The 24,686-nt window shown below is 41.1% G+C and overlaps 1 protein-coding gene across 1 annotated transcript in view; it reads left to right on the forward strand.

Moving 5' to 3' along the window:
- Window positions 1-24,686, forward strand: part of nrxn2b (neurexin 2b) — a 619,828-nt gene that overhangs the window by 144,586 nt on the left and 450,556 nt on the right. Inside the window, 1 exon segment of the mRNA XM_034136360.1 lies at window positions 24,212-24,241. Coding sequence (XP_033992251.1) covers window positions 24,212-24,241 — 30 coding nt within the window.

Raw genomic sequence — 24,686 nt, forward strand, 5'->3', positions numbered from 1 at the left:
CTTGCGTGGGGCCAGACACCTACTGAACAAGACTAAAAGAGTCAACAAGGTTTAAAAAGTCCTTTGCCATACATGAATATTAAAATCCCCAACAATAAGGACACGGTCATATTTCGGCATAATTTCAGCCAGAAAGTCAGAGAAATCATTTAGGAAGTCCTTATTGTATTTGGGAGGTCTATAGACCACAGCACACAGCACTGTGTGAGAGCGGCCGAGCTCAAACACGCTCACTTCAAAGCTGCAAGGAGAGAATGACAGCGACAGTTGCTGACATTTATAATCACTCCTGAAAACTGTAGCTACTCCTCCGCCTCGGCTCAAAGTCCGTGGGGAGTTAAAATAGCAGCAATCTGGAGGTAAAAGTTCAGTAAAGGCGCTGGACTCACCAGTACCGAGCCATGTTTCAGTCACGAAGAGGAAATCCAGTCCTTTTGAAGTGAAGAACTCCTTAATGACAAAAGTCTTGTTTGTCAGAGATCTGGCGTTTATGAGGCCAAACCTGGCAGGATCCAGCGTGCCCGCGGCGTTTGAGGTCCAGGGAGCCCTGTTATATGGTGTCGGGAGCTGTTGCTCTAATTATTTAGCTAAAAGGAAGTGGCTACAATTCTTGTTTTCTTAGAACCATTCAGCTATTATTTCTCCACATTCATATTGACCCTTGTTCCTTGTAGTATCGATCGCAGTTTTCATGAACAGGAAGGACTCTTTGTACTTAACTTAAGGGTGTTGTTGCCATTGAACACTGCTGTCCTTCCATTTCACCCAACACAAGGTAATCTGTGTAATGTGCAGAGACTGTGTTTGAATGCTCCTGTTTCTCTTTACATGTATCCTAGTAGTTTTCTCTTAGCTCTTTGTATATTATAGTCATGGCAAGGTCTAGCAGGCACTATTGACTGCTAACAGAGAGGCAAATGTAGCCTTAGCATTAACATAAATTAATTGGAATTTTTACACAAATGTATCTGAAGGTAGCAGACGGCCACACTAGGTATTAGTCCTGTAAGCAATCCCAAAGACCCCGAAGAGACCAATTTACCTGCTATTTACTACCACAACAATCTAAATGGGAGACAGAGGACTTTCAGAATTGCATATCTCGTTATTCATATTTTCCTTTCTAATTATTTTCTGCATTCAGGGGCCCCAATAGGGCTTACCTCTTTGGTCCTGTCTGTTTTAAGACAAGGACCCTGAAAATAACCGTGTAACTGACGCTCGCTGTCCTTCCATGTTAGCTACCTCTAGCAGAAATAAATTAGATGGTAGCTTTTTAAAAACAAATACAAAATGTAAAAGACGTCTACAAAAAAGTCACTTCTGGCCTGAAGGATAGAAAAATGAATGTTATTGACAAGTATAAGTTATATAATAATACTAATAACAAAGTTGGATACTTAACTTACCGGTCGGCCTATGCGTGCGTTGGAAAGATGCTAACATTACATTTGAAACAAACGGACGACTATCCAATAGGATAGTGATTGTGCAAGCTCCCATTCATGGTGAATTAAAGCAACGTCCATGGGGTATATGTGTGTAAATCTGGCTCTGATACTAGCCGATGCCAAATGACCACACTGCACATCACTGCCAATCGGGTACCAGTGCCTATTTAGTACCGGTTTGCGTACCCATCCCTAGTTATTAGAAGCAATTGCTGTTCTAAATAGTGAACTGTACACTTAATTCAAATCTGCCAAAGTGCTATCAAGACTATTTCCCCTGCAGCATAAATTAGCACATCTAAGGAGCTGAAACTCCAAAGTAACAGGTGCACTCTTTATCCCACTCATAAAGCAAGACTAATAAATGTCTCAAATCTCTCATGGAAAAGAACTGAATGTAAGAAGCTCAGTCCTGTGGCAGCGATGCTCTATATTACCGACAACATATTAATGAGACATTTTATGTGAGCAAGTGTTACATCACAGCAGTTGTTGTGCAATATTGGTGCTGCCGCTTGTGAGTGATGGGCCTTGTTTGTACTCATGTCTCTCATTGTGGGCTGTTGTCGGTGAAAGGATCACATAAATAACAAGCATAAATTGCAGTTGGTCTTATTGTAGTGTTTCTCTGAATCCTGGTCTATTTGAGAGCAGCATGTGTACAACTACTTTTGGCAGAATGCATAAACTATGCTGGGGCCGGAGCTTCTAGGATCATTAGTCTCTCTATCTCTGTCAGTGAGTAGATTTGTTCCTGCATTGGAGCTGTTTCACACTGTGCTCCGACTTTCAGACATCCACAGAGCTCTCTGCTGCCCCCATTAAATCGGCAGCTGCTTTTTATATGACCGGGGCTGCCAAACCCTCAAAAAGAGTCCCTCTTTTGAGTTATGAATTAGCCAGGTGTGTGTGTGTGGGAGGGAATGGTATCATAATGAACACATGTCTTTATTTGACAAGACTTCCTGGTAGATCGTGCTTTTTCTTGATCTATCTTTGGCTGAGTAACTCAACATAAGTGGGTATGAGCACTCACAGAGATCTGGCTGCAAACAAAGCTATTATACAGTCTAGATACTTGCAGTAGCATGTTCTTTGCTAACATAATTTCAGCAGTTCAAAGATAGAATGGAAAACACTTAAGAGTAGTTATATTTTGCCTAGAGCTGCCTTGCACCTACCACCCCATGCTGCAATCCCCACATATATTTGACCTGACTCTCTATCCCACTTGTCTGTCTTTTACACATACAAACAAGCACCACACACACACACAACTATTCTAAGAACCCCCATTCTTGCCCTTATATCTTCCTGATGTATAGAACCATTGAAGCATATCCTTATATGTTGCCACTTTGTAGAATGACTCAGATAAAAACACTCCGGACTGCATATACAGCTATTTTGTTTGCTTGAATCGGATGACACAAAGAGTATATATCTAAAGGTTTGCCGGCTGACCATAGGTTCAACCCAGGTGAAAAGCAATACTTGCATTTTTGCGAAATATATTCCGTAGTCCAAAATGTATTGGAGCCTACCTTCTATTATTCAGCACACCAAATATCAAATATACCAGTGCACGTCTGTGTTTTAACAACTCCTGTTATGAATAATGACTACAGCTACTATAAAAAAGTAATTACAGAATAGGGTTATTATTGATTAGTTGATGGTGTTATCGGTGGGTGTCGCTCTGTTGAAAATTGATTAGCTGGAATCCTGATTATAAAAATACTTGTTTACTTATAGATGCACAAATAAAACTGGGCTTAGTGCCGGACACGCCTGTCAGCTTATCAGAATTGAGAATCTGTTTTGGTCATGGTTTAAATAAACATGCAACGTTTCTCATGGGAACCACGACAGTCACTTGCGGAAGTAGCCGATATGGGTTCTGAAACAGGATTGTCATCTTCAGTGCCTCATATATAATGGAGTAGTTGTTAACTCGACCTGACAGCCCCAACCCCCGAGTGAGGTAAGCAGTGGAGGAGGTTTACGTCAGAGATTGGGGGAAGTCGTAAGAAGATGAGAGGCATGTGAGGTTGAAGAAGGAAATGGCAGGGTACGAGAAATCACACCTCGGCTCCCCTGCTTATTCATCCACAGCTCTGTGGGAACCCCATTGGTGTTTTTAATAAAAGAGGCATCACTCAAGCTAGGCGCTGACACATTCTACCTCCTATCTACGCGTTCTGTTTTTTTTATGTCTTCCCTATTTGAACATGTTCTCTTTCCTCCTGCATCTCTACTTTGCCTCTCCTTCTTCATGAGATGTCATCAGACACATAATGAATGTTTCATGACACTTTTTTTACCCCTCTGCAAATAATGGATGCTATAAAAATCATAAATACATTGCTGTGTGTGTGTGTGTGTGTGTGTGTGTGTGTGTGTGTGTGTGTGTGTGTGTGTGTGTGTGTGTGTGTGTGTGTGTGTGTGTGTGTGTGTGTGTGTTGTGTGTGTGTGTGTGTTGTGTGTGGTGTGTGTGTGTGTGTGTGTGTGTGTGTGTGTGGTGTGTGTGTGTGTGTGTGTGTGTGTGTGTGTGTGTGTGTGTGTGTGTGTGTGTGTGTGTGTGTGTGTGTGTGTGTGTGTGTGTGTGTGTGTGTGTGTGTGTGTGTGTGTGTGTGTGTGTGTGTGTGTGTGTGTGTGTGTGTGTGTGTGTGTGTGTGTGTGTGTGTGTGTGTGTGTGTGTGTGTGTGTGTGTGTGTTGCAGAAATACATGTATATATGGTATATTCATGCCAAGAAGTTGGTGCTTATACTTCTGCCTTCATGACATTGTTCGGAAAGACTTGTACATTAAGCAGCACAGTTCATTGGCTTCAAATCAGGACAAGACTTGAGTTCATTTATTCTGGGTTCTTCGGGTCTTTTCCTTGTTACTTGCCCCAGATGTCAAACTGTGGGTGGCCCCAAGCTCACTACATATACAGTAAAAGCAACTGGTTCATATGTGCAATGACAGACATGCATCTCTTACACTGGTATACATCATTTAAGGGACATTTGGGGAGATCCTGAATGCCTAATAAGAAATAAAACTTACAGTAAAATACACTCTAAATGTAGTGTAACTCTGATAATAGATTTGAGTGTTGCTGCACTCTTGTTTAGTCACAGCTTACATCATTTTATCCTACAGTTAATTTTAATTGTTTGGGTTGACACACATGATGAACTTGAAGAGTTCTTAGTCAATATGCAAGATTTACAAAGCTCCACAAACCCAAACCAAGCTTTAAATAGAATGTTTCATTGATCAGGCTACGACAACTGCGCAAGCATTCAGCTGCACTCCGCTTCATTTTCAATATGTTGCATTTCTGTGGCCCCAGGGAATTTAGTCTTCCTTGTATTTTTGCACTAAATCATAGAAACATAGCCCTGGCTTGAAAATAAATGTCAATTTACTTGCCTGCCTTTTATCTGGAGGGGAAATGAATCATCTTGATTAATTTCTTTTATGTTTAGGTATTTGGTGCAGCCGTTCTGCTCATCAAATATCCAGGAAATTGGGCTCGGATGTGAGTCATCAGAAAATGAAACATCCAGGGGTTTTAGTTCCCAAATTAGCTTGGCTTTATTCAAGGGTGATGCTGGCCAGCTTGAAGTGTTCCTTTTGCTTCGTTTCCCTTCATCTCATTGAAGGCAGAGCAGAGATGCAGACAATTATTATAGAGATCCTTATTTAAAAATGCTTTTATCTTCTGTCCATTGTTCTTCCGCGTGACTGTCGCTCACTTTGAGTGTGCTATTCTGTTGTTTCATTGTCTCTGTACATTGCAGTGAACTTTGATTTGCTCTGAAGAAAGAAGTGGTTTCTTTAGATTGCCACAGCTGCAGTGAAGTGTTTGGTGTAATAGCCAGTCAGAACTCTGAGGCTTTTATAGGCCATTCAGTGGCATTTAAAATGTTCTATAGCATTGGACTGATGACTGCCTTGATTCTCAGACAACTTTTATAAGGACTGAAGTCTGGCTTTTGATAGTGTTGACTAATCTGACACAGGAACAAAAAACACAAATAGCACTCTTACTCCTCAGCTACAGCCACCCCAGTGAGGAAATCTGCACAGTACAGTGACAATATAACTATGACCAAAAACAGCAAGACAACAACACTTTTAAGCGTCAATAGCAAAACCCCAATCAATATAAATGTGGTAATTATTCTAGAACGACCTGCCAGAAGTCACAACACTCAATTTAACTGAAAATAAATGAATGTCTTATTAAGTACATTTAGATACGCTTGTTTGTTTGTGAACAACATTAGCAAGTTGACCTCCCACCATAATTCTACAACACTAAATGAGCTGACAGATAAAATAATGCCCTCTCTTAAAAAAAGTAAGATAACATATGCTTTGGTTTTTCTATGAAAATCGTATTAGTGACTTGGCAATGCATGGTACACCAGGTACCTTTGCTGTAAAGTCATTTATGATTATGTGAAATAATGTTTATTTTAGTGTGCTCATATATCCTTTGAGACAAACTTTCACAAGACATGGGTAGTTTATTCTATTACAGCGTTTATTCCAAGTGTTTCCTTATTTCCCCTCCAACAGTGGCCAATCAATTGCTAATGGACACTAATACAAAGGACAGAGCAAAGCTCACACAACATGAGTGCCCAATCAGCCAGTGCTTTTCAAATCAAATCTACTTCAGTCCTTGCTGATGGAGGTCTGTGGCCTGATTAAGTCAATGCTTGCCCTGTGTTACCTTACCTAATATATGTTATATACACTGTGTTCCTCTTAGGTTGATGGAGTTTGTTCAACGTGTATCATATGTGAACAAATCTATAGATCAGTATTTCATAAAGAAGAAATCCACCTTATTTAATTTGATTTAAGAGATAGGATAATCTCTCTGCGCAGCTGAAATCAGCCCACACAATGTCGAGTACGCTTGCTTGGTAGCACATGTCTGCCGAGCATCTTGCTTCAGAAGCGAGGCAAGAATCCTTCCTGGCATTCGGAAAACGAAGAGTGGAACAGGCTAGCAAGTGTGCAGGTGTGCGTCATATGAGAGGCCCCGCCTTACATCTTCCGCCACAGATTTGGGGAAATTGGTCCGTGCGCAAAGCATTGTGGGGATTTTAAGACAGCGGAGTATACACATGTGCAGCCTCGAAATTTCTCCAAACGAAGTACGCTGGGCTCGGTAGAATTCCAAGTATGCTGGACATTGGAACAGTACTTCGGCGGCACTCGATGACGTAGTATGCTTGAAATAGTGGCTCTGGAGCAGCTTTACTCGCGATTGAGAAACACCCATAGTCTTTGAATAGAGAAATCACCTCCTTAGCAAGTTAATTTAGGTAGTCTCTGTTGGCTCTTTAAAGCATGCATGGTCAAAAAGGCTACCTCTAATGTTACTCAGTCTGAAAGAGCAACAGACGCCCACTGTGTCTGCACCACTTCTGATTGACTCATATTTCCTAAGCCGACACACGCAGCGCTGTTTGCCTTGATTGCTGGAAACTCATGCATATTCGCATGGTTATTCAACAGCTTTCCCAGAGTGAATACACTTTCTTTTTGATTTCATTTTCATTAAAGACACGCTGTATAAAATGAGGCCGTACCTGAATGCACCCACACACTGCAGCCTTGACATTTAACCTAGATTTATTTTATTATCTAGCGGAAAGTCTTCCATAAAGCATTGAAAGAAAGAAAGAATAGAACAGAGCAGGCAGAACACTGGAGAGGTTTCCTCCACAGAGAAACAGGTGAGGGACTCTCCTTAACCACTCACTATGAAGGTCATGGAGAGGAGGATGAGCCTTGATGGTATTTGTTTTGCAGGGTGAGCTGCTACCCACAGCAGGGTAAAAACACCCCTACGCTTTGACAAAGATAGGGCCAACTTGGCAATCTGACACACACACCGAGCCACTGTGAGGTCCTTACCATGCTTGTCCTTCCTTTGCTGTATAAACAGTTTGTTATCTTATCGCTCCTCCATCAGCTGCAGACCTGCCCTGACGGCATGTAGCTTGAGAGGAGCCATCATTAGGGATAAATATGCTATGTTTACACAGCAGCCAAGTGTCCCACAACTGATTGTCCTTTTCATCCCCCATGTGTCTCTCACACAGGATGTTTGGGAATGAATGTGAGAGAGCAAAAGTCTGGACCACAGGGCTGTAGTTTGTGCTGTCTGTTGGAAACAAAAAGCACTCATTTTGATTAACAAGCTGTAATGATGTTGCTGCTCATTTCAGTTTGGTGACCCTGTAGTTGTTTTTCAAAGAGATTTGTCAATTTCATTAAAACCAAAAGCCAAACTTCATATTAAAACATATTTTTTTATATTGTTGGCGGTTGATAATTTACGTAAGAATAGATACAAAAGCATCAACATTATTGCAGCAATGAACATTATTTAAGAATAAAAAACCCTGCATTTTGAACATACCTTCTGAGCTGAAGTGCCCGTGAGAGAAAGTGAAGTGGTTTGCTGCTCCACTGTATCCTGAGAGTGGAGAGAGTTGTTGGGGTGAGTGCACGTAAATGCTCACCGGCAGGTCCGTATTTACAGCGGGCAGAGATAAGGACAATCAGCTCGAGTGTGTTGTTGCTTTAAAAATATTCCACAGTGAAATTACAAGATTATCATCATCACTACCACTTGGTTTTATCTGCCACGGTGTGCTTCAGCATCCACAAATGAAGGAACATTTTGCAGGGAACTGATACAGCAAAACTGTCTAACCTGTGTGGATATTCAGCGTCAGAGGGACAACTCCCTGTTAGAAACTGTTGGTGTGAACAGATGGTAGGTTAGTCACGCACACACATGCACATCTGCATACACAAGACACTGAGAAGCACTGTAATGGAACTGTCCATCAAGTCAAACCAGTGACAAACATGGAATTGTTCAATCTGTTTCAGCAGCAATGAAAGAGAGAGAGAGAGAGAACAGGGCTTTTGGGAGGGTTTGATATCAGCAATGAATTACCACAAATGGATATTTCAGGCCATACAGGAATATTTTTGTATTTTCAGCGCTTTCAAAATGTATGCTAGTCAATTTATAATTATAATGAAAACAATAAACCAGGCTGATAAGTGTTGTTTTAAAGCCGGCCAGCACTGTTTCCATCTTTAACTGATACTTTTCATTTGTGCTGCAACTATTTCCTGATGGAATGAAATGACTCACAGTTAGTAAGATGTAGCATTTAAAGATTCTGCGGTATCACAGGATGTCTGAAAAGTGTTTTTTCCCTCTGTTTGCTTTCAATGTTTGCGTATTATTTGTGCGGGCATGCTCCCTGTGTGTCGGTCTTTGCTTATGCACCTGCATGCGGAAGGTAAAAGGGTTATAAATCACTGTCTCTGTGTGTGAGCTTATGTTTGTGTTGTTCTTGCATTCTCTGGCCGTTATAAGAAGCTGCTCGTCCTGACAGTTGGAATGGATGGCAGTCATTATTTATAACGCCGTCCAGTTGTCGGCGTGTGTTGTCACCACGCTGGCTGTCAGCTGCCACAAGATGGTAATCGCACAAATGCCATTCGGCTAGAACCTGGTAGAAAAGTATTTGTGGGACATAACTGTGGTCTGCTCTGGTCCATGTGTGGTTGTGTTTTTGCGTGTGTGTATGTGTTACAGATAAAAAGTTACATGGATGGAGTAGTCTCCTCCACTCTAATCACATGCATCTACGAGATTAGATTTCAGAATAATCTGAGTTTTTCAGCTTTACGTGACGCTCAACTGAGATTGGATGTCTCCCATAAAGCATTACATCATCCTCATAATTGTAAAAAAAACTATCGAGGGGACGTTTTGTTGTTTTGTTGCCTTATTTAGGAAATCACAGACTGTTTAGGATTCAGGGATTTTAACATATCAGGACAGTGCAACACCACTTTTGATTCTTTCAATTTAAGTAACTAATTGAATTTATTTTGAACATGGACCCTACACTAAAAAGCCTCTTAAAGTCTGTCATAACAGCGCATTTAGACACTTTTTAAGTTGGAGGTGCTTTGGAACCACCAGATATGGCCTAGAGCACTGTGTGTGTGTGTATGTGTGTGTATACGCGTGGTGCTGCAGAAAGGACGAGGTAAAACAGAAGAGATAACGGAACCCCACTGAGAGGGTGGGGGGGTTTGTTGGGCTTCAAACCCTCACCCCTTGCCACTCTCCTGGGTATTTCTCTCTCTTTGTCTCTCTCCTACCCCTCATGCTGACATTTTTCGGGGCTGTGTGACGCCATGAATGACAACTAGGGGCTCTTTGGAGTGTGTGTCGGCAGAGTGGCCTGGCTGAAGGAGATAAGGAGAGGAGGCCGCACACATGCACAAACACGCCCCCACACACATGCATATTGTCCATGCTTAAAATTAAGGACACCATACACACAATCCAAAGAAAGTCCTGGTATCGTTCTAGACATGTTTTTGTAGTTTGTGTTATACGTTTATGGCAGCAACACGCATTGTGAAGATTCCTTTAAGCTTTTTGCAACCCATTGTCAGTCGATATACTTCCAGCTGACCATGACAACGATTATCAAACTGAAGGTGACATAAAGTGATTACAAAGTGGACTTTTTGTGAAAAACTAAATGTGTTTGTATCATGAGTGCCTACTAACCCACACATAATAACACAACCCATCAGTTTTTTGTGGACAAGCCATTCAGATGTGGCTCCCTGCAGTTTCATCAGAATATTTCGCCCCCCAACTAAGGTTCTCCACCAAGCCAATCATAGCATTTTTTTGATGGACATACGTTTGAACAGAGCATTTAAGCCAGACGGTGACGTTTAAAAAAAAAAACTTTAAAATATGTAAAATGTTCAGGAAAAACCTAAAACACTAAAATGAACCTGAACATTTGCATAATATGTACCCTTTAGGACTTTGATTTGCATGCAATTTTCCTGCAAATTGCAGGGCCACAGTACTAAGCAGCTGTGGAGAGATGAATTTAGAAGTTACATTAAAAGTTCGACACACTGATTTAAGTTTTAGTTTTAACACACGTTGAGTTTCCCCTTTCCATCGCTTTGTGAAGGCATTTTTATCACAGCATCAGCCATGGACCATGTTACCCTCACCTGGAGATTAGAGCATAAACGATCAGTCTGTTGAATTTTAGCACGTGTGCCTGAGCTACATCACAAGTATATGCACAGACACACCTGTTGCATTGCACTACTCCAATACTGTGTGAAAACACTAAAAGCATCTCAACAGTGCTCCCTGTAAGCACAGATGCTCATTAATATGTATAACCATACACAGTAACTCAGGGTGATGCACTCACACACACTCATATTCTCTGCCGCACCAGCGTAGAACCCCAGCCCCAGCTTGCCGCCCTGCCTCGGGGATGGCAGTGGCAGATGGCGCCTGTTCAGAAGTGCCGGGTACCCAGATCTGTTGGTTGGAGCCCCGAGAGGCACCGTTGATCATAGAAATGAAGTGGAGATGACACTGATCACTCTTCCGCCTCCTCCCCGAGCTCCCTCACTTTCAATAAATGCAGTGGGGCGGAGAGATAGTTAATGTGCAGAAAAAGGTGAGGAGAACGAAGGCAGTATGGGAGGTGAATGTAAACGAACAAATGGAGGCGGCGTCTGGGGGAATTTGTAAACAGACGAGGCAGTGGAACCACCTTGTTAACTAAAAACAACACACACAAAAGGGTTGAATTGTAAGTGATACGTCTGGGTGGAGAGAAAAAAAAAAACTAACCTTGATTGATTTTGGTATTTCTGAGGCAGCTCTAATTATATGCTTTTGTTACTGAGACTGATGAAATACTCAGAAACTGTTATTGATTTGGCTGCCTGACTTTTTTCCAAGGCAGAGCTATTCCACTTCGCCTTGTATCAATCTTGATCCCAGTTTCAGGTGCCTTATTAAGCTGAACAATTCATTTGAATTACAGAAGCTTATGTGGAAATGGATTGATCTGGATCACTGTAATATGTGCTATTTCAAAGACACTGCATCATTTTCAGTGTAGTTATAAATGATTATTGTGTTCCCTATTTATTCCTTAAATGAAACACAGTTCATTAGTCTTGATATTGTGTTGCGTATCTCTTTATCACAATCTGTAAATCAGACATTTATTGAGACATGTTGCAGTCCAATTCATTGGTCTCTTAACACGTTGGTGTTGAATACAGTGCCTACTTTGACAAAGTGAATTTATACAGTATATCATTAAAAACAAGGCATTCTTTTTCAATCTGTTTTATAATGCAATTTCTGCTGGTTTTGGTTGGTATGGTAACCTTCAACACTTTACGTAAACAGGATTTTTAACCTTGCGTTTGATGGATTGATAAATTGGTTACGTTTTACATTAAAAAAAAGTTATTTTTTGTTGTAGCCTGATTTTATAAACAATACTGCAGATTAGATGTGGAGCTGTGTTTATTCATTTAATTAAAATGTTTGCGTAATACAAGTCTTGGCAAGAAGATAACTACACACAGGCCACACACTCACGCCAAACACCCCCCTTCCTAAAGAGAGGAATTCATGGCCAAAGCGATGTATCCCACTGAAAAAAACCTTCTTTTTTTTATTTAACCACCTCGCCTGTCCACATAAAGCTATTTTCTTTGGAATAACACTCACTGCATAATTGCATATAATTGGATTTAGCAGTTCAGTGACCCTGTGGTCCGCTTGTTGGACCTGCCAGTAGATAACCAGAAAGAGACCAGCTCAGTGGTTGTGTCTTTATACTGTAAACATCAGCGAGGATGTTATAGGCTTTTGAAAGAGAAGATGATCCAGCCACGTGAGCCTGATCCCTGGCCACCTGATTTCAGATACTCAACAGTGGTCTTACTTTAGTCCTGACATAGCGGTGCACATGTCCTGACTATTTAACACATGCTAATGTTATCACTCTTGTGGATCACCAGAATCAATCTTTTTATAGTGTCACATAATTAGAAGTTCTTATAAGTAAAGGAGAGCAGTGGAGGGCCGCAGGGGATTTGAGTTCTTTGTGCCTCGAGCCGACACATTAGCATTCATAGACTATCATGGATTAGAGCGCTAATCCTCAGGAAGCTTGTTTTTTCAGATTTGTGGCGATATCTTTGGTGCTAACCAGTCAAGGCTTTGGTGTTTTTATACTGAACTGCACAGACACTGTACTTATATCAGAGTGGAGCTGATACTGACACATCGTCGTTTTTTTCATCCTTCCTTGGCACACTTACTTTTCTGTTTCTGTCAGTGACACTCACTGTTCATGTTAACTGACTTTGTATGAAATCAATGCCTGTCAAAGGCTATATCAACTCATGGATGACCCAGCAGGTACTGGATGTAGAATAAAACTAATCTTACATTTCCTGACATAAAATAATGTTAACAGGGTAGCCAATTTACTAGTCTGACATTATTATTTTAAGCCATATGTAATAGAATATTCCTCTAGCAATTGCGAATAAATATCAATTGAAAGCAGCTTTCTTTTGTTAGTGTCTTATCTGCCCTCCTCAACTTGTAAACTGGTGACCAAGTAATGGCCCCCTGCTTCTACACACAGCTACGGACAAAGGCACATATGTAGGCTCTCTCTTATGTGCGTTCAGAGCCACTAATCCAGTTTCCGTTTGGCTCCCCGGGGATGAGCTGATCCAGAGGCGACCGGTATTCAGCAGCAGGCACACTGCTAGGAACTGCTGCCATGGAGGGAACGAGGGCACCGAGTGCCAAATAGCTGGTGACTCAAGGAAACACCAAGCTTCTCTGATCCTACGCCAGCTCCCTCTAGGTTGAGTGGAGGGCAGAGGAAGGTGGGATTGCGGATCAGGAAAATCAGGCTACCCTCAACCCACATCCAAGTGAAAATATTGTTTTATGTGAACCAACCTGCAGCTCTATGCTTCTTTGTTTTTCTTTTATAAGAGGAAAATTAAAAGAATGCAAAAATAGCCCAGAGAACAGATTGAGTGGTTTTCTTAAAGAGTTGTCGTGGGGCTCGAAACAGCACGGCGGATCTGAGGATGAAGTCGTGACAGATGGGATCAGTGGAGCCTAGCAAAACAGCCCTGTCCGATTAAGCAATCATACACTCTACGAACGCTATCCAAAACGACAGTGCTGGTCAGGGTTTTGGCGGGAGTGGTGTTGACAATATGTATTTACAGTATCAATGTCCCGGGGGCATTGGCCAAAGTATACCTTTGCACATGCATGCAGACAAGCACACATCAGGTGTGGCTGTGAGATAACATGACATTCTTTCACCTGAGGCCTGTGTTTGTCTACGGAGAGCTTCTCGGGCTAACAGACTCGGTCCTTTTCTTGATAGCCAGGTGCCAGAGAAATGTATTTGGCTACATGGTCATATGTTGTGTCTCTGCATCTCTGTTTTGCTATTTTTTAACCCCAAAAATAGACATTATGTTTGGTTTGTCGTCTGTACTGTTGATTCCCTTAAGTTTGATTGTGTACACTAGTTTGTTGGACTAGCTTGTTTTGGATGATGGTAATATAATAACATGCTAATTAAAGCAGGTCTGGGTTCGTTCCACTCGTCTGCACTTCATCAGTGTTGTTATGTATGCTAACAAATGCTTACAGAATACAGCCTTGGCAATGGACTTAATTAGATAAAGTATTCCTGGCTGGCTATAGAATGTATTTAACCTAAAAGCAATTTCCCTGCTGTGGAAAGATTTAAGAAAGGGCTAGGTTTATTTGTATTGCCCCATACATGCATTTTCCAATGAGTTTACCTCTGTGGGCAATAGACCAGGAGACAGTCTTTTTTTGTGAATATCATTACTGATCAAAATGCACCCTCCTTATAATTAATGAATTCTCATTTGGTTTTATAACCTTATTCAAATGCAAATCCCCCTTGATTTTTTTTAGAGTTGAGCGTTATGTATTTGGGTAGAACATGTAACAAAAACACACAACGGCAACCTTAATTGCTTCGAGAGAAAGACAGTGACAGGGAAACGTGAGCTCCACACTCAAGCCCAAAATAATACTAAGATCAGAAGAAGAGGGGATGATGGAGGTTAGCGAACAGGGTGAAAGAGAGATTCAAAAAGTACCATCAAGACATTATCAATCGATGAGAACATCGATAGAAGAAAGACAAAGAGCAGGGGAATGTGAAACAGAATGTGAAAACACCAGTATGGCCATCGTCATGGTAGAACAGATACTGGAGCCTGTTGCCATGCCAACAAGGATCGGGCTGCAGCATCTCACGGATTTGTCCACGGAAGTCATGTAAAGTGATGAGTGACTTTCCAGAGAAACATAACTTGGGAAGAAAACCCTTCTGTAATGTTGAGGGGAAAGAAATGGATTTGTGTCTTTCACCTTAACCTTCTCTGCCACCTATAGTAGCTCATATATTTCAGGGTAATATAGCCGACACGTCAAGGTGGAATGCTAAAGGAGAAATTATTAATGAAGGGAATGACAGGCTTTAGGCATTTCCAGGCAGGTAGGATAGTACGCTGAAATGCGTTCTGCTTTACCCCTGCTCGAGTCGTTACATGTATGTGTAGCTTTTTGTATTAAAACCCATTTCTTTACTGATACCCCTTCACAAATACACAATCACTTTGTCTCCTTTGTGTCTCTTTAGTTGAGGTTTTTTCTCAGCGCCCATCATACGTGAAAGCCCATTCCAAACAGAGCTGGGCTATTTCACAGCACAGCAGCACCAGACGTCTCCTACATTGTGTTTAACATTGTTGAAATATTTGTTTACAAGGTTCAGTGCCGTTTAATTTTCTTGTGATCAGCTCTCTCTCCCTTCTCTTTCTCTTTCTCCCTCTCTTTAGCTCCTTCTGCTCGCTCGAACTCAGGAGCCCTTTTGTTTGAATATGCAGAGGACTTGTCGCTGGCTGGTATTTGTTCAGTTTGCCTAATTAGAGTTCGGCGAGATGAAAGCAAGCAGCAGGGCTTTTTGCTCAGCAGCTGAAACTAAACCAGACACTGTTCTTTTGTGAGAAAAAAAAAATTGAATTAGTTTTTCCTTCAGGGTTGAGGTCTGACATTTAATGACATGGTTTTACTTTCCAAACATGGCTAAAAACATTAACATTAAAAAAATTCCTCACTTCATACCACATTGTCTTTTGATGTTGAATCTTTCTTCTTTAATTGGAGATTCAATTGAGTTTTGATCCTCTTAGCAGGTGTGTCCATAGGGCAGTGAAAACTACGATTACCTGAAGTGGCCTTTTCAACTGTTAATCCAACTGATTGTCAGCACTGTTATCTTGCTTTAAAGACAATTAAGATATTTAGACTGATACATTAAGCCACTTCAAATGTTTTTGCTCAATTCTGCTTGCTGCATTGTGTAGATAGCTTCTTCAGAACCATTGTATTCAGCACTGTGCTGCAAAGAAGCAAACCATTATGCAGTTGTGAGTAGAGAGGAAACACCAGTTGGGACTTTCCAATCGTGGTTAAATCAAGCTGCTTATTGTTCCCCACAAAGAGGATTCCAGCCTCAGAAAATAGGCTCATCAATTATGAATACATTTGTTACACAATTTACATAAATTGTGCCATAGTTATCCAGCTCTCTCTCAAATGACTGAACTTCCAGGAGTATTGCACATTCTACGGTCTAATGTTGTTTACCAGACTCAATGAGCTAAATGTAGTTAGCGCATCATCTCAGTTGGAAGACATTAATTTTCCATTATGGGATGTTTTTGTCGTTACCTGCTGAGACCCACCCCCTGATGCAAGGCAGGAAGTCGCCCTGTCAAAACCTCACGGGAAGCCACATTTCTAGGAAAAGTCATTACGATTTTATTTAGTTCCTTACAAGAAACTACAGTTCAGTGCTGTGCCGCTGGTGGAGAGGAACAGGATGTGTGCTCTAAACGCAGGCTGAAGGGAGACAATTGTCAAAATGAAACATTAAACACCAACAAACGCTCAAGGCAAGGTGCTATTCTGCACTAATGTCCCTGTAGATTACTTTGCCTTGACTTGAGCTTCCATGGTTCAGAGGACCAGGGGATTTAGTTATTTCTACTTTATCTCACTGACATGCGTTTTTACTTTTGAGAGAGGCAAAAATGATATCTAAAAAAAAATCTGCTTGTACACGTTATTCAAAATGATTTGTCTCTCTGAACTCAATATAAATCTACATGATTAGATTAATATTTCAAAAGAAAAGAGAGCATAAGGACACCCAAGGACTTGGGTAGGATATGTGTGTGTGTGTGTGTAGAGGGTTTTGTACAGAAAGGGGGGGTGGTTGCATGTGCTAATCGTCCACTTCAGGCCTGGCTTCCTTCCTTCCATCAATGCTGCCGTTCTCCTCATCACATCTGACGTCGCAATTACAGCTTCCAACATCCCAGGAAAAGAAAAAAACTGCATAGGGTGGCATGGATTCTGTTGCCCACTCCCCACTTTTAACTCCCCTAACGAGCAGAGTCCAGAAGTGGCAATCAGAGGCATTCATTCCATGAAATTGACTGTGGAAAGAGGGCGGATGGAGCAGGGAACAGTTGTAGAATGCATCCGCAGCACTGGCAGTTGAAAATTAGAAAGAGGAGAGGAAGGAGAGATGGAAACTCTGAGATAGGTCACTAGATCTCAGGGGACTAATGATTAGTTTTGACCTCATAAATGAAATGAAAATAGAGGTCAGACGTAGAGTTGATTGGTTTTCACATTGGACCCAGCATGGTTCTACCAGGCCAGAAACTCAAAACATTTGGTAAACGGAAAAAATCCAAACAATGTAAGGAAATACAAAATCTAGAAGATATATAGTAAGACATTAGGATAGTTTGTTTACTATTTTAAATATTTAGCTTTCAGTATTGACAAAGACCTTTCTTTGAAGTGAATGCATCAGTGTTTTGTGTAAGAGCTGTTAAATCATTGAAGCTCCTTTGAGTATCTTTAGACTGTCTTATTATTAAAATAAACATCCCTTCTGTGTTTTAACCGCGGTGTGTTTCATCAAAACTCTCAAGCTCGACATATGGGGGTCCTATTTATTTCTGAATTGTTTAATTAAGAAAGAACGGCAACTGTTCAGATCTCTACCCCTCACCAATCTCCGAGAGTCTCTGATTTATTTTTCCCGACATATCCCATGACATATTAGCTTGTTTTAATGAACAAAATGTGTGAGTCAAAGTGATTCACTCAGTGTTATGCAGTTAATTAGGAAATGTGGGGGAGCGTAATATCTCAAAATGAGATATTTTCCCTCGTAAGACTTAACTATGATCTCCTCATGTAGAGAATAGACGGTTATTGAGACAACAAACAACAGACAAAAGTGTTTGCAATTGGTGAGCCCTTTTAGCATCAACAATTTAGTATGAAATGTTCTTTCATATCTTTAATGTTGCAGTATATTAAGACAGTGTTTACATTAATTCCAGAGCAAGAGACAAGAATGTTTTTAAATTGTCACTCATGGCAGCATTGGTTAAAACATTCTCTTTCTGCAAACCGTGGCATGTGCAATCTTAATTATGTAGTATGGCCTTGTCTAATTGTAACTTTGAATAGTAAATCACATCACTTGACAGGCTTCCAAACAACTTAGTGCATCACTCCTGACAGATGATGGCTGGAGCTGCTGAATAAAGTGGAAAGTGACCATAAAGATTTAATGCTTCACTCGCTCAGCTTAAGTGCCTCGTCTGGGGTCAACAGTTCCCTGGGGTATTTCCAAGGAAATCAAATGAATGCACCCTCACTCCTACATACTGTACACACAGAAGAGTATTCTGTATTACAGTAAAGGGAATACATTTTTTATTTAGATACCTTGAGAATCTAGGGCATTCTGCCAGAAACCAACACAACAAACCAAGTAAACATTTATTATTTGGTGTATTCAGTGCAGACATTCAGAATAGTGTATTTTGTGAATATTATTGGCTGTGGAAAATGTCCAGTTATCCTCTCTGTCTCCTGCATCTTTATTTGAATTTACAACCAGTGCTTCACGGAAGCTGAAATACGCCTTTGATTCAAATGTAGGCGTTGCACCTTTCACATTGCTGTGGTAACTGGTCAATTGAGAAGCAGTCAGATTTGTGTTGCAATGTAATCATAGCGCTGGGGTGCAAAGCATTCAACGCAGATGGTCTGCGGTACTGTTGCAGGATAGATGTGTAGTACTACTACTGTAATATCTAATGGATCTTGCTAAATGCTGCAGGCATCAAGGAGGTGTCTCAGTAATATTCCTCCCTTACTCTAGTGTAGCCTGTAGTTCCAGATACTCGTCACCTGTAGGTGTAAAATTATAAAAACAACAATTCTTAAGACATTTCTTAAACCCTTGGTGAACCTGCTTATTATCTCATTAACATATTTTACAGTTAAAACATAAGCAAAGTTAGCTGTTTGTACGTGTCTCTTTACGACACTCTAGAGCAGGGGTCTCAAACTCAAGGCCTGGGGTCCGAATCCGGCCCGCGACTTCATTTTCTGTGGCCCCGCAAGAGCTGGCAAAGAATATAATACGTTTATTATACGGTTACATGCTACTTTACAGAAGCAGGTTGCCCATACACTAAATGTCCCACAATGCATCTAGTTTTGTGACATGCGCACTGAAGAGACTTAAAATGATTTGCCCTGGACTTCTGCTTTCAGACGTAGTTAATTACTAAGTTATTATCCTATCTGATAATAATCCAAATCAGAGGCAATAATGTAATATAATACATTATTTTATATATATATTTATATAGTTACAACCGGCCCTTTGAGTGCAACCTTTACTGTATGCGAATGTGGCCCACGATGAAATTTAGTTTGACACCCCTGCTCTAGAGCTAACCAAAACTAGATTTACTAACATGTGACTCAACCACAGGCTTACACCCAAGCTGCAGCTAGACTTCTCAACATCTCTGAACATTAGACTTTGACAAAAACCTGACTAATATAGCTGCTTGCAGTAAATCCAAAAATAATCTATCAGTTTAGAACCCTACGCTTTTCACAGTGTGATGTATGAGCAAAACATAATACACTGCAGTGACATGCAGCATAGGTGTTTATACTGAACAGACAGACACGGTTCTTGAAAGAACACTGACTCAATTTCAGCAATGACAAAAGCTTCTATTTTGAACCATATGTGCAGTGTTCACGTAGCTATTTGATTGAGGAACAGTGCAGGCATGAGGTAATTGATACGGCTTCAACTCTGCATGCCTTGCTATTTTTTGTGTTTTGGCTGAAACATCAATAATGCATTTTGATGTTGAACAGAGCAGCTTGTGAGCATTTCTTAGAATACACAGCATTATTTCCCTCAAATGATAACTAAGGCAGAGTGTGTTCACGGCTGTAGGAAAAAGCTCAGTGTGCGGTTGCTTCACACCCTGAGCTCTTCAGAAGAAGAAAGCTTTACAGATCTGTAAATTCAGAAATGAACCACTTCCTTGTGTATAATACAGCTGCTACCTCAGAGAACAACTGCCCAGTCTGAGCAGAGTAGGTTCATTCCATTCTCGCTACACACATACAGAGCTACTGTTCATTTTAGAGATGAAAGAGAATGCCTTTTTTTTGTGTGTGTGTGAACGCTGCTTTAGTCTTTTATCCTTTATTAAAATCACAGCAAGCTGTAGACTTTGACTCCATAGTGTCGGTAAGTGGCTGTGGACTCAATGTGCAATAGTTTCACTTGATTTCATTTTATGTTAGAGTATAAAACATGTTTCTTCCTTTTTAAAATGTGTCAAGCTCTATGTTAATAATTTAAAGGGCTTTAAGATGTGGAAGCCTTTAACATCAGTCTATAACTCTCAGCAAGATTGTAGAAGTCTTCTCAGTCCCTTACCTCCCACTATCTCATCCTTTCTCTCGCTCATAGAATAGATATCCACAATGAATTATTAAAGCACTTTAAAGTCTGCCACCGTTTCTATATTACTTAAGCTGGGCAAAGACACTATGCATTATGGATCAGCCCACTGAGATGAATGTTATTCACATTCAATCAAAACCATTTCCCCACATCTTTTAAGCAGATGTTTTTACAAATTGCTGGTTTGTTTCCGAGTCCTCGAGAGCCGTGCTTGCACTTTTTTGGCAATGAAAGACATGCAGCAATGATTACGCAGCGACACTTCATTTCTGCCCAGGCCTAGTAAAAGCAAGTGATTTGTGGATGTGTCAAATGTTTTGGATATTGTGGAGTTTCATATCTTGTGCCAAGGGTGCACCCAGCATAAGCTGCACATAAAAACATTTATTGTTCTTATTTTATGCTTCATGACTTTAACACACTTCAATATTTCTTGCCTCTTTGTGAATGCTCGCTCCCATTAAAGTCATCAAAGGCAGTGCTGTCAAGAAATATGTTTTAACGGCCTACAATGTTGGCATCTGCAAGGAACGAAGAAGGTTTTGAGTCAGTGTGACATGTGCCATCAGAAGGCACGTAAAGTGCAGTGGCCATATGCTGATGAGAGTCCTTGGAGGAGGATGCTATTTAACATTCCATCCCTGCTCCACAGGGGGCTCGGGAAGCAAACACACTCTTCCTTCTGACTTAGTCTATGTGTCCATCTGATGAGCGACAGATAGGGAAAGTGAGAGGAAGTGTGGTTGGGGGAAAAAAGGCTTTAAGATGAAGGCTGCCTAGCACATCTGTTCATGTGTGTAGGATGATGTGACAGAGGAATGTCTCACAAGGTCATTCAAGAACATGCTGTACCTATCAAATGCTGCTTTCAAAACAAAGAATTGCAAGACATCTCAGTAATTATTTTTAGGTGGCAGAAAACATTCATTTAGTTTAAGGAACGTTTTATGTATTCATGGACTTATGTACTCATATAACTAATGGACATTGCCTGTCTTTATCATGCAGTATATAGCAGTACATTGGTGACCAAACCACCAGCACGAATTTTAATAAAATCTGTAGTTTGCAAAACAATAGTGGCCTGTGTTCATCAGACCTGTAAGTATAGCAAAAGAAAATGGCAGATGAGGAAGAGGAGAGCAGAAGGCAGCCGCAGCTGGCTGATGGATGGCTGGATGAGGAGACTGAGAGCAGCGAAAAGGTGGGAAAATGGGCGAAAAAATCAAACGGAAGAGGAGTTGGCCAGATAAGACGTGAGCTCCTTCTAATGGCAGAATTATGACCCTGCTCCATCTGCCACTCAATCATAACCAACCAATTGGCGGCGGTTCCGTTAGACACTCCCATCTTCACTCACCGCCAAATTAAAGGAAATCAAATGTCAAGGAGATGTGGGGACATAGTTTGGGCTCGGATTGTGTCACGTTCCCAGTATGTGATGCTGCTTGTGGCTGTGGTGAATTTATTTGTGATCCAATATTAAGGCATAATTAAAGGGAGATGGAGCCTTTCCTTATGTCTTTCAGTGATCAGTCATTTCAATTTTGAGTCACGCCACCTCTTTTCTCTCTCAAACCACTTGTTAGCGAAAGCTGTCACATCCTGATCAGACTTAAAACAGAAGGAATCTTGCATCCTGTGCTTCTGCCAATACAACAACATCTGTGTGACTGGCTGTGTGTGTTTGTGTGTGTGTGTGTGTGTGGCTTTCCTGTTTTCTTGATTTGGGAAATTGAAGTTTGGCCTGTTGCACAGATCAAATCAGGAAATTCGTATTCCCTGATACGATATCTTGGAATAAACTTTGTTTGCTTCCTCTGCCTTTTTGACCTGTCTGTATATATCTGCTTATACTGGCTGTGTAGATGCTGTCTTTTCATATTTTCTTACCTTGTCTCCTTTACCTTTCCTAGTCCTCCTCGGCCATAAAATGGTGCCTCTGTCTTTTGCCCGCCTGAGCTGGATGAAGCCACGGGTTGGTGTATTTGAATGATTTTGTATGCAGCGACAGCACCATTCTGTTTCATTGCAGGAGCCTTCGCCTTATCTCCTTAATGGATTATGAGCAAGGGAACAAAAACAGAGGGAGGCAGAGTGAGAATGATTGGACTCCCTGCAAAGGGCCGGCAGGAAACGGACTGCAGCCAGATAAATAAAACACTCTGCCTTTACATTTCCTCTGCCCCTGAATCACACATGTTATTAGGAAAGAAGACAGCTTGTAGTCAAGAGTTATTTGAGCTTCTGTAGTTTTTGCATTATATTGAATCTGCTTGCTGCTGTTGGCATAGACACGCTTTGTCATTTCCGCTGCAGCTGGCCCGTAGTTGTGTGTTCATTTGGGTTACTAAACACTCTTTTTTTTGCTGCAACTGAATGCTTAAGTATCCTTAGGTGTGAAGCCCCTCAGATAGCCAGTCTGAATGTCAAAGCCAAATATTTTAAGTGTTGCTTCAAAACCTGTCAGTTGCAGAATGACTACATTACTTAGAAAAGGACTTCATATTTTATAAAGATTAATACAGTAACACATTATGCATCTTTCTGGAAAAAAAAAAAAAAATCCGATTCATATGAAAGCATAAGAGAATTATTGTGCTAAATATTCATAAACAGCAGTGATCAGTCTTTGAAGTTTGAGGGGTCTTTCATGTAGCAAAAGCTGTTATAGCAGAATATGTTGTAATTTTCTTAACGGTAGAGTAAAGCGCTCTAAGGCTGCACCATCGCACTTCCTTAATGGCAAAGGGTTAAAATGATGAACCTGTTTGCTGGTAGTGCCAAGAGACCTCTATTTGAAATGGTATTGATCAAGAAGAGACAGGTCTGTTTGAAATGATTTGACCTTTTGGGACTTTGAGTCCGACATGATGCTGTTGATATTCTGTGCTGCCTGGGGTTAAATCCAATTTACTTCCGTTTATTTAGGAGTACGTCTTGCTCAAGGCCATAGACCATGTCATTTATTTTTCATTTAAAGGTTAGCTTCCGATAATTCTATCCCCAAGACATGCGTGTGTATGTTTACAGTATATGATCCCTGCCAGCTATGGTGTTTACACTTCCAACTGGTATTTCTTCACATTATTCCCTGTACAATTGTGATTGAACAGAGGGGAACAGGAGGTATCTTGGTGGTGAGACTAAGTTAGCAAAATCAGGGCTTTAACACAGCATTAGATTATATTTCCAAAGAAAGACATTGTCAGAATGTGAAATGGGTAGTGTGGTCTGATGCAGAAGCTTCAGCTCATTGTGGAAATGTTTCTTTTAAATCTATTGATCTGCAGTGTTGGCAAGTTGGTGCAAAGTGGCCTCCAGTGAGCTAACTAAATACTTTGGCTTGGAAATAAATTGTTGTTTTTTGGGTTTTTCCGAGCAACTCAAAAACACTTCACCCTGTAGCGTTTCTTCAGCTTTATCTCTGACCCGCTCTGTGGGAGACTTTTGAAGAGCTCTGATGTTTTTGTCATGATTTGTGTACAGTAGTAGAGGATGAATCCAATTCAATTATTTTCTGCCAAACAGTTCTGTGTGTTCCATAAGTACTCCAGAGGAAAAAAAAGCATTTGTGAGAGCAATAGCCTTCGGGGGTTGCGCCAAATGAAAATGCTTTTTTTTCTAACCCCCCACACCTCACTCAAGAAGTGTTTGCTTGTTTTCTGTTACTATTCGCTCTCTCTATCTCTCTCTCTATCTCTCTCTCTCTCTCTCTTTCTCGTTTTTTACCTTTGATTTGAACTCTGACATCCAAGTCTGCCCCAGGATGTCTGTCACAAACTGCAGTCCAACGTTGTGACAATGCTTTTTTTCTTCCCGTGCCTTTTATGACCTTCTTTTTCTTCCTCTTTCTGTTCTTTTTTTCTGTTTTTTTCCCTTTCAAGGTCTGGCGCACCTGACGTTAAACGACCAAGGTATGGGTTCATTCCGTTTTATTTTGGTTCTGTTTTTTTTTTTAGAGGAATTGACTCAGCCTCTTCCCCCCAACCCCTCCGAAACTGCCACTTTTCCTCACAATTTCCTCCTCTGCTTTTTACCTTTTGGTACCATGTCCCTCCATTACCTCCCAAAACCTCCCTTGTCTTTTTAACTCTTTGCAACATCCTCCCCTGTTGCTGCCCCCTTCTCCCTCTCCTTCCACATCTCTTCATTCTTTTCGTTGTGCCTCCTTATTCTCCCCCCCCCCTCCCTCCTGCCATGTCTTTGTGCTTTTCTGTGACCTCCACCAATGTGTGTCCCACCCCTTGTCCTGTCCTATGGCTCACGTCCTGGACCTTCACCTCTGACCACCTTTGTCCCCGATGACCTGACCCGGGGCTGAAGGTAACACTTTTCTGCTATCCCTTGTGCTTGGGTTTA

Source organism: Trematomus bernacchii, unplaced genomic scaffold, assembly GCF_902827165.1.
Source record: "Trematomus bernacchii unplaced genomic scaffold, fTreBer1.1, whole genome shotgun sequence".
NCBI lineage: Eukaryota > Metazoa > Chordata > Actinopteri > Perciformes > Nototheniidae > Trematomus > Trematomus bernacchii.